At 48.1% G+C, this 12,063-nt stretch overlaps 1 protein-coding gene across 2 annotated transcripts; it reads right to left on the minus strand.

The window, feature by feature from the left end:
* Nucleotides 1-662: 662 nt before the first annotated feature.
* LOC112889948 lies at nucleotides 663-3,961 on the minus strand. 2 transcript variants are annotated; one of them, XM_025956754.1, is made up of 9 exons: nucleotides 3,779-3,961; nucleotides 3,499-3,668; nucleotides 3,344-3,406; nucleotides 3,185-3,261; nucleotides 3,014-3,058; nucleotides 2,545-2,612; nucleotides 1,902-2,041; nucleotides 1,120-1,208; nucleotides 663-1,028 (listed from the first exon to the last, which is right to left on the minus strand). In XM_025956754.1, exons 1-9 carry the CDS (start codon nucleotides 3,867-3,869, stop codon nucleotides 911-913), a joined length of 861 nt encoding a protein of 286 aa, XP_025812539.1. In that variant the 5' UTR covers nucleotides 3,870-3,961; the 3' UTR covers nucleotides 663-910. The 2 variants fall into 2 exon arrangements, with proteins under 2 accessions (XP_025812539.1, XP_025812540.1); XM_025956755.1 differs by having other exon boundaries at nucleotides 674-1,028; nucleotides 3,185-3,204.
* Nucleotides 3,962-12,063: the final 8,102 nt, after the last annotated feature.

Here is a 12,063-nt window from a genome sequence, read left to right on the forward strand (position 1 = left end):
ATCTTCTAGCTGTATGTTTAAAACCTCTCTTCTACCTTAAATGATATGGCATTGCTCCTGCCTAGCGTATATCTAAACGTGTATTAAATTTTAGAAAAAAGTCTAAATTACTCCCCTTAACTATAGCCAAAGTCTGGATAACCCTCTAAACTATCATTTGGTTCATTTTACCCCTCTTTGGTTCAAATTACCTCCTAATACAATTTATCTTTTTTATTTCTCCATGCATTGGTGAAGTTTTAAGTTGAAACTTTACAAGATGCTAGTACACATCATAACACATGTTAGAAAAAAATCATCATAATTTTTTATCATTATTTTGATAGGGTAGGATATTAAAAATAAATTAATCATTGGAGTTCAAAATTATATGAAAAATAACGATGAAAAAATTTATAATTTTTTAATATGCATTGTGATGTCCACTACTACCCTACAAAATTTGAAATTAAAATTCAACTTGTGTACGAAGAAAAAAAGATAAATTATATTATAGAGTAAAATGAACTAAATGGTATAGTTTAAAGGGTAAATTGAACTTAGTTTAGAGGATTATTCAGACTTTGGCTATACTTGAAGGGAGTAAATTAAATTTTTTTTCTAAATTTTATGAATCTGGAATAAGTCAAAACTGTCTATAATTTTATAATTTGGAATTTGGAACGAAGGAAGTAAGATTAAGTTTCTTAATCTTACTTAACTAGCACCCTGATCAAAGGGTCCCGGTTTGCTAAAATTAAAAATACTCCCGGACTCCCAGTTTTCTGTGATCGTATAACCAGCTGATCAAAGGGTCCTACTGTACGATCTATGCCTCTCGTTCGCAAGCTTTTAGGAAACCCGCAGCCGCAGCCCTATTTCACCCATCTGCCAAACATGGGTATGTACAGCACAGCGACCAACGCCTTCGCTAGTCCGCGCCCTCCTCCAACCCGGGCATGTTGTTGATTCCGCAGCCAGGGCTCGTGTACCGGCGCTGCAGCTCCTCTACAAGTGAAGCGTGCACCTTCGCCAGTTCAGCTGCCCGCGTGTTCCAGGTTAAAGAAAGCTTTGGCGAAAGCATGGAGAATTGAGAGTAAAATTGCATGGAAACAGCACTGGACACATTATTCAGGATATCCTCCAATCTCCTTCAGCTGCTTACTCTCTCCCATCACAGCCTCCATAAGAGCTCTATTTGCTTGGATATCGGCCAGCTCCTGACGGACCTGAAAACAAAGATCCAAAATAATTGGTCTTTTTGAACAGGCTGGGCAATGTCCAGGGTCAACCAGAACCTTTCCCAACTAAGGAGAGATCTCCGACAGTTGATATGGACTAAAAATAGATCAGATAATAGTGCAAGCTCATTGAACTGAAAGTTTGAAAAGGCAAACTGCTCTTTAGAATTAGATGATGTTATGCATCATGCGCATCCTTCTGCCTGCATGTCCGCCATGGTCCTTGACACTGCGCCGCCTGCTAGTGTTTCTAATGCTCAACAGCATTAGGCAAACACATGTACAGCTCGACAGTTCATATGAAATTGTCTGCATATGCATAAACCAGACAGTAGCAAGCATTTTGCTCCACATTTGTCAAAATGCAACTTGTGTCATCATCTTTCTACTTTTCTTGATTCATGAACTACAAGGACGGCTTAATATGAATTTGGCAGCATGCTTTCTGACTAGTGAACATCTTTTACTGGTGCAATTCAATGCTTTGTACCGTCATTATCTTATAGTAAAGTAATATACAGAGTATGTCATCAGTCATTCAAGTATCACGTGATTCACAGCCCAGTTTTTCATCGGTGTGGTCCTATGAATAGGATAATGAGAAGATGTCTGAAGATCTGTGCTTAATCAGTTAAATATTGTGCAGGCAAATTTAATTCTGTACTTTGGGAAGAAACAAACCTTATCATGATCAAGCAGATCTTTTTTATACGCTCCTTCCAAGAGCTGCACCTCAGCATCAATCCTGCTCACCTTATCAGTCAAATTTTTCAAAATGCCTTCTGACTCCACAGTTTCAGTCATGTCCCCGACATGTTGACCTGCAAGGGGGACATCTCAGAGTCTAAGATAGTCTAAGAAATGCATCTGACTGAGGATAAAGGATCTTTAGACTAATTCTGAAAGATACACTTCAGACATCAGATACTAGTGCTACAAAGTTTGATAGAACAATTTAGATTCATAAGTATAGAGCCAACTCCAAATTGGGGCATGGTTTCTTTATCTTATCAAATAATCACATTTGTTGCTTACAATAATAGATGAGTTATCAACCATCAACTTGTAATGCACAACTATTCTAGATAATAAATATACAGAGCCAGTTTGAACAAATCGACATAATTAAATATAGAAAATTTATGGGTACAGAAAAATTCAAGCACAGTGAAGTGTGCAATTCTTAGAATTACAAACAGAAAAAGCTATGCAGAAGAATAAAATAAAGAAATGACAAGAACATCACATATTTCGAGGAACCCCTTGCATGGTTCAGGTGCTACGTTGGCATGTGGCATAATGATTTTCCCTGCTTAGTGCTTACCTTCTGTAGACTGCAGATCAGACTGATTGTATTCTGCTAATTCTAGAGAGACCATCTGTTGAAATTGCCTGAAGAAGAGGAACATTATTAATTATTTCTCTTTAGATAATTAACAAGAAAGTAATACCTTTCAATAGTAACAAAACGAACAAACTTTGAAACAAGTTTCAGACAGCAAGCAAATGCCAAATTGATGGAAATTGGAAGCAGTAAAAGTAGAAAGGATAGGAATATTATTAGTGCCCTTTTATTGCAATGTCATGTCAAAACTTCACCACTGTGCTTCCCTGTATCTCATTTTCTCAAGAATTTGAAGATCCAAACAATACATGCTAGCCCTATTGAACTAAGTTAACTACCAATGCAGCTACAGCAAGCCAAAAAAAGAGATGCAGCATCAGGTACAGTTTGTTTTATGATAACATCAAATAACCAAAAAGTCATCACAGGTAAAACACCCATTACATACCTTATCTTAGCGTTCATGTCATGCATCTGGCTGATGAAATCGTCCCTGCAACAGTGAAAGAAGTGTGAGCATGATCAACGGCCAGCAACAAAAATACAAAACTATCCAAAGCGCCACATATGGAACATGTTGCAGAGCACCAAGGCATTAGACTGAGTTCATACTGCTCACCTCTCACTGTCTTCCTTGCTCTTTTGGAGGAAATTCATCAAGCACCGAGAGCACATCCCCGCCAATTCCAATTCGAACCATACATCCAAATAAACATATTTCGATTTAACGTTACAGCAACAAAGAACCCTAGTTCGCTGCGAATTTCGAAGCCCTAACCTTGATCGCGTCCAGATCAGTCCCCGCCTTCGAGATCTCCTCCTGGAGACGCGAGACCGTCGCCTGAACGCACCGATGTAATTCGGTTTACGATACCGGGCATTAGCAAGCGAGGTAAATCGTCGATTTCGGGGCGAGGCGAGACGAGGAGAAACCTCTAGCGCCTGGATGGTCGCGGCGGCGATCGCGGCCTGAGCCTGGCTCCCGCGGAGCTCCTGCTCCGCCGCCTCGCGCTCGCGCTTGGCGGCGTCGAGCTCCGCCGCTGCCGCGTCGGCCGCGGCGCGCACGTCGGCGAGGCGGCGCTTGAGGTCGCACACCCTGCGCTCTGCACACACACCAAAGAGGGAGACGGAGCGTCTGTTCAGCGCGGGCGGTCGAATAACCCTACCGCTCTGCGGCGGTGCGGGAGGGAAGGAGGGGGGTTTGCGTGCTTACCCCCGTGGGACTTCTCGGAGGCGAAGTCGCGGATGATGGAGAGGAGCTGCTTCGGGGTCTCGCTGCCCGCCGCCGACGCCGGCGCAGCCATCTGCGCAGGGGGGAGAGGTCGGGGGGACGCCCTTCTGGAGGCTTCTGGAAGGTTCGGGAAGTGAGTTTTCCCGCCTTTTTCGATATGCCCTGTGACTGGGGGATGAGGGCGGAAGGAGGAATGGAATGGGCTTTAACGCGCTTGTGGAGCGGAGGCCCAAATTGATCGCTACTGCTGTGTGGAAGAAACAAATGGGCCTGAAATCGTCGAGACGTTCAGGAGGCAACTCACTTGTTTGGTCCACGGTGAGAGTAAATGGGCCTGACCCGAAATTTCTTTTCCTGAAAAGTAAGACCCGAATTTCCGCGTGGAAGAAAGAACAGAACAGAGCGGTGTCAGTTGTGCGGTCAGAGTGGCCTGTCAAGTGCGTAAGTAGCGTCGGCGTGCGTGGATGTTTGATCCGATGCTACCGCAGTACCCTGATGAGAAGCTAAAACCAAGATCAGAGTGGTTTCAATCTGAATGCATACATCCATACGTCAATTCGATGGACAGAAGACACGCATCAACTGGTGTTCCGTTACAGGACTGAAGTTTAGTTTTTATTGCATCGAATCTTCGATACTAATGACCAAATATGAGAAAAATATAAAATTAATTACACAGATGGATGCTAATTCGCGAGATGAATCTATTAAGCCTAATTAATCTATCATTAGCATATGTTTACTGTAGCACCACATTATTAAATCATGAACTAATTATGCTTAATAAATTCATCTCGCAAATTAGTTCCATCTATATAATTAGTCTATATTTAATACTCCTAATTAGTTTAGGGGGTGTTTGGATCCTAAGGACTGAAGTTATGTTTCGATACCAATTAGAAGGACTAAACATGAGCTAATTATGAAACTAATTGCAGAAGCCTAGGGCTAATTCGCGAGACAAATCTATTAAGCTTAATTAATCTATAATTAGCACATATTTACCGTAGCATCGCATGAGCTAATCATGAATTAATTAAGCTTAATAGATCCATCCCGCGAATTAGACTAGAGGTTATGCAATTAGTTTTATTATTAATCGATATTTAATACTTCTAGTTATCAATTAAATATTTAATATGACAGAACTAAAGTTTAGCCTATAACATAACCTATGCTGCTATGATATGGTCCGTACGCGCGTGTCACGAGCCAAACATAGCACGTCATAAATGGAACTGCGGCGGCGCCTCGCTCACGCCTACTATGATCGGAAACTGGAAAGCTATCGCTCACCCGCTGATCCCCGCATCAGCTGCCGACACGCACTGCTAATTCAGTACTCCGGCGACGAAGATCAGCGGCCCTGTAGTTGTTCAGTACTAGTAGGATTACAATATCGCCATCTCGTCAGATAAGTTTGGGTATCATCCGGTCCGGGATTCGGTTCCTGACCAACGGTTGACTCGAATCGGAGCGTGCGTATACAATCGGAGCACGCTGCGCACGAGTGCTCGAGTCGGAGACTTGGAGTTGGCGGCACCGCCCCGAGCCGCGAGGGCACGAGCACGCGGCGCGAGGCGTCGTGGATCCAGCCGGTCCCAACTCCCCGAGCCCGTGCCTGCCGGCCACGGCAAGCTGCGCTCACCGGACCCGGAACGCCGTGCGCACGGGTGGTGCGAGCGGGTAGCCTGTCCCGCATCTCTGATCCTCCTGTCAGGTGCCGGGAATGCCAAGCTTCGCCGACCCGGCCCGGCGGGACGATCGCCGCGCCGACGCCCTCTCGGAGTCTCGGTTCGCGGAACGGAGCAGAGGAGGTGGGACGGCGCTTTCATGGGGGTCAGCGCGGATGCATCTCCCTCTTGATCCTCTCTCGTTTCATGAAAAGAAGTCCAGAAACCTGTCGGCGATGCCTGCTAATGCCGTCGCATCGGTCGAGAATAATGAATGGTTCGGTGTCCCCGGCTGATGGCGATCTGGTAGGGCCGTGACGATCTGCAGGTGCTGTCTGCCAGATAGGCGTTGTTTGGTTGGGAAATGCAAGCGTTAACGTAAACGTTAACCACTTACGTTGTAATCGGATACAAATCAAAAGATCACCCACTTTGTTTGGTTCAGCTCGGTAATGGAACCGAAAGCAGAATTCGTCGATTTGATGATTTGCTCATGAGCTCATCTCTCAAAACCAGCACCACGCAGCTCAATGTATTATTTTTTTTAAAGAACCAGCTAGAATAGTTGCTGATTATATTATTATATTAAAAAGAAGAATAGGTTCGAGCTGCCGATTATATTATTATATTAAAAAGAAGAATAAGTTTAGACTAAGCAAATAATAAACAAAGAGCACCGGCCGGTTGGATTGGGACATCAACACCTACCGTACCACACCAAACACAACTCCAACACAGCCACAACCGGTTGGATTGGTACATCAACCGGGACTCTCTCAACTCTGGCCGGTCGGATTGGGACATCGACACGAGCTGTAACGAAAGAACTCTACCCGGTCAGAAGAACTCTACCTGGTCAGATTGGAACATCGACCTGAGCCTCCACGAACTCTGCCCGGTCGGATTGGGACGTCCACACGAGCCACCACGGAACCAGTCCCACGGACTGGGACCTCTCTATCTTTTTTTTTTCTTTTTTTGAAAAAAAGGAAAAGAGGAAGAAAGGAAAAAACAGAAAAACGCCGCAACCATTGCTGAAGGAAGCTTTCTCGCCGGAATTGCCTCCCACCAAAGTCCGGTTCGTGCCACAGATGCTCGACGTCGTTTTTAGAAGGAAATAACACCAGTGGCGCAATCGACGCCGTCGCAAGAACGGATGGATTTTCACCCGCATCGTCCACGGTGTAAGAGATGGTTGGCGTCACCAACCCCGCCACCACAGTGCTGTTGGTCAGTCTCTGCGCGGTCACATCCAACAACGCCACCACCGCGACGCTGGGCTACGCCCGAGCATACCGTTGTCGGCACACACCACCACGGCGCCGCCGACGCACCGCTGCGCAAAACACAGGCACCACCAGAAGCTGAAGCCGAGCCACATCACCACGCAGCCGTCGCAAAGAGCCAGCCGCGGACACCGCCGTCGCCGCCGGGCCACGCCAACCACCGCAGTCGCAGCCGGGCCACGCCAGCCTCCGCCGTCGCCGCCGCGAAGCTGGTCGCGTCAGCCGCCACGCCGAGGAGCAGACCCGCCGCGAAGTCCGGGCGCGCCCACCGGCATACCGAGTGGAGCAGCCTCGCGCCCGCGGCGTTCGAGCCTGGAAAAGCGCAGATCCGGTGTCCACACACGCGGATCCGGCCTTCCTCCACGCGGACCCGGCCATCCGCCAGCCATGTCCACAGCGCTGCAGCAAGGAGAGAGGAGGGGAAGGAAGGAAGAGATTGGAAGAGGAGGAAAAGGAGGGAGGCGAGCTGATGGCCTCGCCGCCGCCCTCCTCGCTGCTCTCCGGACTTCCGGCGGGCAACTCTGGCGGCGAGGGTAGGGAGAGGAGGAGGCGAGTGGCTGAGGCGGGGGACGGGGAGCCGCCCGTGTCGCCCAGCTAGCTCAACGTCTTCCTCTCCTTCACGTGCGGTCACTCAACGCCCAACCATTGGCTGCCGCCTTTAGTGGCCTGAGCACCGCCTTTCGCACCGTGCCGCACCGGCCAGGTACTCCGGTGCAGCCTGCATCACGCCGGCGGGCGGTGATCGGAGCCACCATTGCCGTCGCCACAGCTCAGCGCAACCTCCGCATGTGCCGTGTTGTCCTTGCTACGCGAAGGGGAATAGTCGATTCCATGCACCGGCCTCTGCTGAGAGTCGAGCGCGAAGTCCAAGGTTGACGACGATGGGAGCGTTATCAGATTACGCTCAAGGAGGAGCGCTGTCAGATTTCCACGTGCCCGTATCCATTTACAGCGTGATCTGTTTCCAGGGGTGCTAAAACAAACAGAATTTAACGAAATCAGCTACCGCTGGGATCTGAAACGTTAAAAAAAAACGGAACCAAACACCACCCTAGTTTCATTCAGTAATCCTTCGATATGATTAGTCCTGCATGCTGGTTTAGGTGAGCCCGGCTAATGGCCATCAGATCACGACGGCGTGCATGCCATGCTGTCAGCTCCATCCATCTGGCAGGTCGGAGTCCAGCTGGAGAATTGCCTGAAACGATCGAATCCGATGAGTTTTGAGCCTCCTCCTCGCATTTTATACGGCTGTCCGAATAACGGAACGATCTGGATGCTGGACGACGACATCGTAGCGGACGCACGTCATCAGTCTCGGGCACGGAGACGACGAAGCGTCCAAGAACAACTGACGGAGGACCGAAACGAGACTTGCCCAAGCGACCAGGCCAAGCCTTGATGGTCTGGCTGGGCTAAGCTTTTCAGTAGCGAAAAAGGCGTCCTAGACGTCCAACACGTTCGTTTCCGTTGAGCCGTACACGTAGTTTTCGGTGAGAATGAGAAGCATGCACCCAACCATCTCGTCGGTGAATCCGGTTAGTGGAGTGGTAGCTCGCCTGTGCATTTCGGGCATCTGGCCTGACCTACAGACAGACCTGTAGAGTTAGTACAGCGTAGCGTCCCCCTGATGACCAGCAACAGCAAGCAGTACACGTAAAGGGAAACGAAATTCGTGGCAGCATGGGCAAAGCTTAATCTAGGAGTGGTCGCGTACACCAAGGATCCGTTTGGTGCGGCTCCCCCAGCGGCTCCGCTAGGCAGCTTCTGCCCCGGAGCTGAGGAAGCCGTACCAAACGTCCCGGCGCGGTGAAGCGGCTCCGCCGGAGCTTGCGAGCGGCTTTGCCTGCAAGAAGACAGGGCAGACGGAGTAAAAGGTATGTTTGGCAGAGTTTCGGCTATGGCTGAAACGGCTCCGACTCTATCTTCTTAAATAGAGCGGTTTTTTGGTGGAGCTGAAACTATTTTAAAAATTATTTGAACAGCTTCTCTGATTTCTTCATCACGTATAGAAGATGTTAAATATCTAACATGCCCTTAGCTATATGACTCGTAAAAATGAACTTTATATTTTTCTCATAATTTATAATATAATTTATATAAAATAGAAATGATTAGCAAATATAATTTCTCTTTTTTCCTATCTTTTTTTTACCCCTCTTTTTCTTCGTCCACTTGACTCCATCATTATCTTCTTTCCTCTCTCTCCTCACTGCCCCTCCACTCCTCCAGCCTACATCCGGCTCTGGCCCCGCGAGGCCGCAATGCTGCCTACTTTGGCACCACGCTGCGCCGCCCTGCAACATGTGCTGTTGCTGGTCCAACATTCCTAGGCTCCTGGTCCTAGAGGCGTGAGGATTCTTGCCGGCGCGCTCGCTCTCGCAAGCATACCGATCCGCGTGGCGGCTGCCGGGCCGCGCCTGCGCCAGCCGGAGCTACAACGCGATGCTCGCGGCGGTGTGATGAGGACTTGCCCGGGGCAGCCGTCACTAGTCCTCCGCTCCCAGATGCAGCTACCAAGCCGACGGTAAGAGAGATGGATGCGTGGATGGAAAGCTGCCTCGTGCTCCCGCCGCCGGCGCTGCTCCGCCCCCGCTTCCCCGCTCTTGCCGCTGGCGCTACTGGCCATTTCGCACCACCCGTTCCTCGGGACAAAATTGGCAAAGAATGTGGAGGAGCCGCTAGAGCCGGGGAGAGCTCCAGCCGGAGTCGGCTCCTTCCGACGAACGCTATTCTCACTGGAGCCTTTTTTTTTCTCTCCTCTCCTCTTCCCTCCCTCTGATGGAGCCTCGTAGAGCCATAGAGTCAGCAGCACCGTACTGTTAGAGAAGCCGGTGTTAGTAGAAGGAGGCAAGGAGAGGGGTTTCAACTCAGATATGAGTAAGAAAAACTGAAGCTGTCCCTTTCATAGGAGTATACATATCCTTTTATAGGACTTAGCAGGTCGGTGCTACAGTAACCGACCTGCTACAGTGCCCTTTTACAGCTCAATCTGATACCAAGCCAATTCCTAATTGACTTCTAACTCCTAATCACCTAAAAGCCTAAAGACCCTTCTAGCAACCTGCCTACCTTAGTCACTAAGGAACCTAGTATAATACTAGCTAATACAAGGTTTACTACCTATATTCTCCCCCTAAACCTTGTATGGTTACTTCACTTGACAAATCCCAATCTTGTCGCTTAACTCCTGAAATTTCAGCCTTCCAAGTGATTTTGTCAAGATATCTCCCAGTTGCTCAGTAGTGTCAATGAACTCGACCTCTAGCTTCCCAGAATTTTCATACTCCCTCACCACATGGAATTCAACATCAATGTGCTTGCTCCTATCATTTAGCACAGGATTCTTGATGAGAGAGATTGCAGACTTGTTGTCAATCCTCAGCGTTGGCTTCTGAACTTCAGTCCCCATGATATCAGCTAGCACTCTGGCCAGCCAAATTGCCTGACAAGTTGCAGTGGCTGCTGCTATATATTCAGCTTCACAGCTAGAATTTGCCACCACCTTTTGTTTCACTGATTGCCAAGATATTGCAGCTCTGCCTAGGAAGAAGATGATCCCCGATGTGCTTTTCCTCTCATCCACATCACCAGCATGGTCACTGTCACTAAACCCAGTTAACAGTGGCTTCTCCCCTTTCTCCCTGCAGTAGAACAGTCCCGTGTTCAATGTCCCAGCTACATATCTCAGAATTTGCTTCACAACAGCCATATGTTCCTCATGGGGTTCCTGCATAAATCTGCTCACATATCCTACAGCAAAAGCAAGATCAGGCCTGGTATGAACCAAGTACCTGAGGCTTCCCACAAGGCTTCTATACTTGGTTGCATCAACTTGAGGGCTTTCACTCCCTTTGCTTAACTTAAGCCTGGTTACCATGGGGGTTTTGCAGGGATTGCACCCCGCCATTCCTGCCTTTTCTAGAACTTTTCCAGCATATACTTTTTGACTCAGTGATATTCCCTTTTCTAGCTGCTTCACTTATATTCCCGGGTAGTAGTGTAGCAGACCAAGATCACTCATTTTAAACAAATGAGCCATTTCCTTCTTGAACTTCTAAATTTCTTGACTGCTAGTTCCTGTGATCACCAAGTCATCCACATACACCCCCACTACCAGCCTCCCAGCATCATCACCCTTACAGTACATGGCATGTTCAGAAAGGCTCTTCTTGAAACCTAGTGAGATTAAGCTTTCATTCAGCTTCTGGTTCCACGCCCTTGGAGCCTGATGCAATCCATATAATGCCTTTTTCAGCCTATACACCTTGTGCTGGTTCTCTTGATCAAAGAAACCTGGTGGTTGATCTACATATACTTCCTCCTGTAGATCCCCATTCAAGAAGGCTGACTTCACATTCATGTGATGTACTTGCCAGCCCTGATGAGCTGCAAGTGCCAGCAAAAGTCTAATAGCCTCCATGCGTGCTACAGGAGCATATACTTCTTCGAAATCAATTCCTTGCCTCTGAGCATACCCCTTCACCACCAGCCTTACTTTATGTCTTACTACAACTCCCTGTTCATCTCTCTTCACTTTAAATACCCATTTCAGACCTATTGCGTGCCGATCTGCAGGGAGAGTGGTAAGACTCCATGTCTTGTTTTCCTCAATGGCAGCTAGTTCCTCTGCTATTGCTTTCCTCCAGCAATTCTGCTTCAGTGCTTCATCAAGAGATGCAGGCTCATCTGCACTGATTGCAAGTAATTCCCCTCCATCCAGATATCGTGTCGCCAGTCCTGGTGGAGTAGCAACTCCAATAATATTGTCCAAGGTGCAAAACCTCATAGGAGACTCACCATGTGTTGCGTCTAAGTGGTCTTCATTGATACTGCTTGATGGAGAGACGAACTGCACCGGCGATGGCTCTGGAATAGGGACAGATTGAGCTGCCACTGGAGTGATCGGCTCCTCTGCTTCAATATTGGCGCCCCCTTCTGCTTCAGGTTCAAATTGAACACTTGGAACGCTCTCCTCGCTCTCCTCTGCTCCAGCTCCCCTGTTTCCACCACCGGATACTCAACAGTAAAGGTACTGCCGCCGATGTTATCGCCAGCTATCTCCGCCTCCTCCAAATCTGACCAGTCCCACTGATCCCCTTCATCAAACACACAGTCCCGGGTGATCACCACTCTCCCTGTGGCTGGATTATATGCCCGGTATGCTTTTGATCCCTTCTCATACCCAATGAACACCATTTTCTGCCCCCCTGTTGTAAGCATCTAAGCCCTCAAGGTATGTTTCGGTGATTAATGACAACCATTATTGTGACTAATGAGTTTGTGCAGCTTTATAGATCATTATCGC

The sequence above is a fragment of the Panicum hallii genome, chromosome 4 (assembly GCF_002211085.1).
Source record: "Panicum hallii strain FIL2 chromosome 4, PHallii_v3.1, whole genome shotgun sequence".
Lineage (NCBI taxonomy): Eukaryota > Viridiplantae > Streptophyta > Magnoliopsida > Poales > Poaceae > Panicum > Panicum hallii.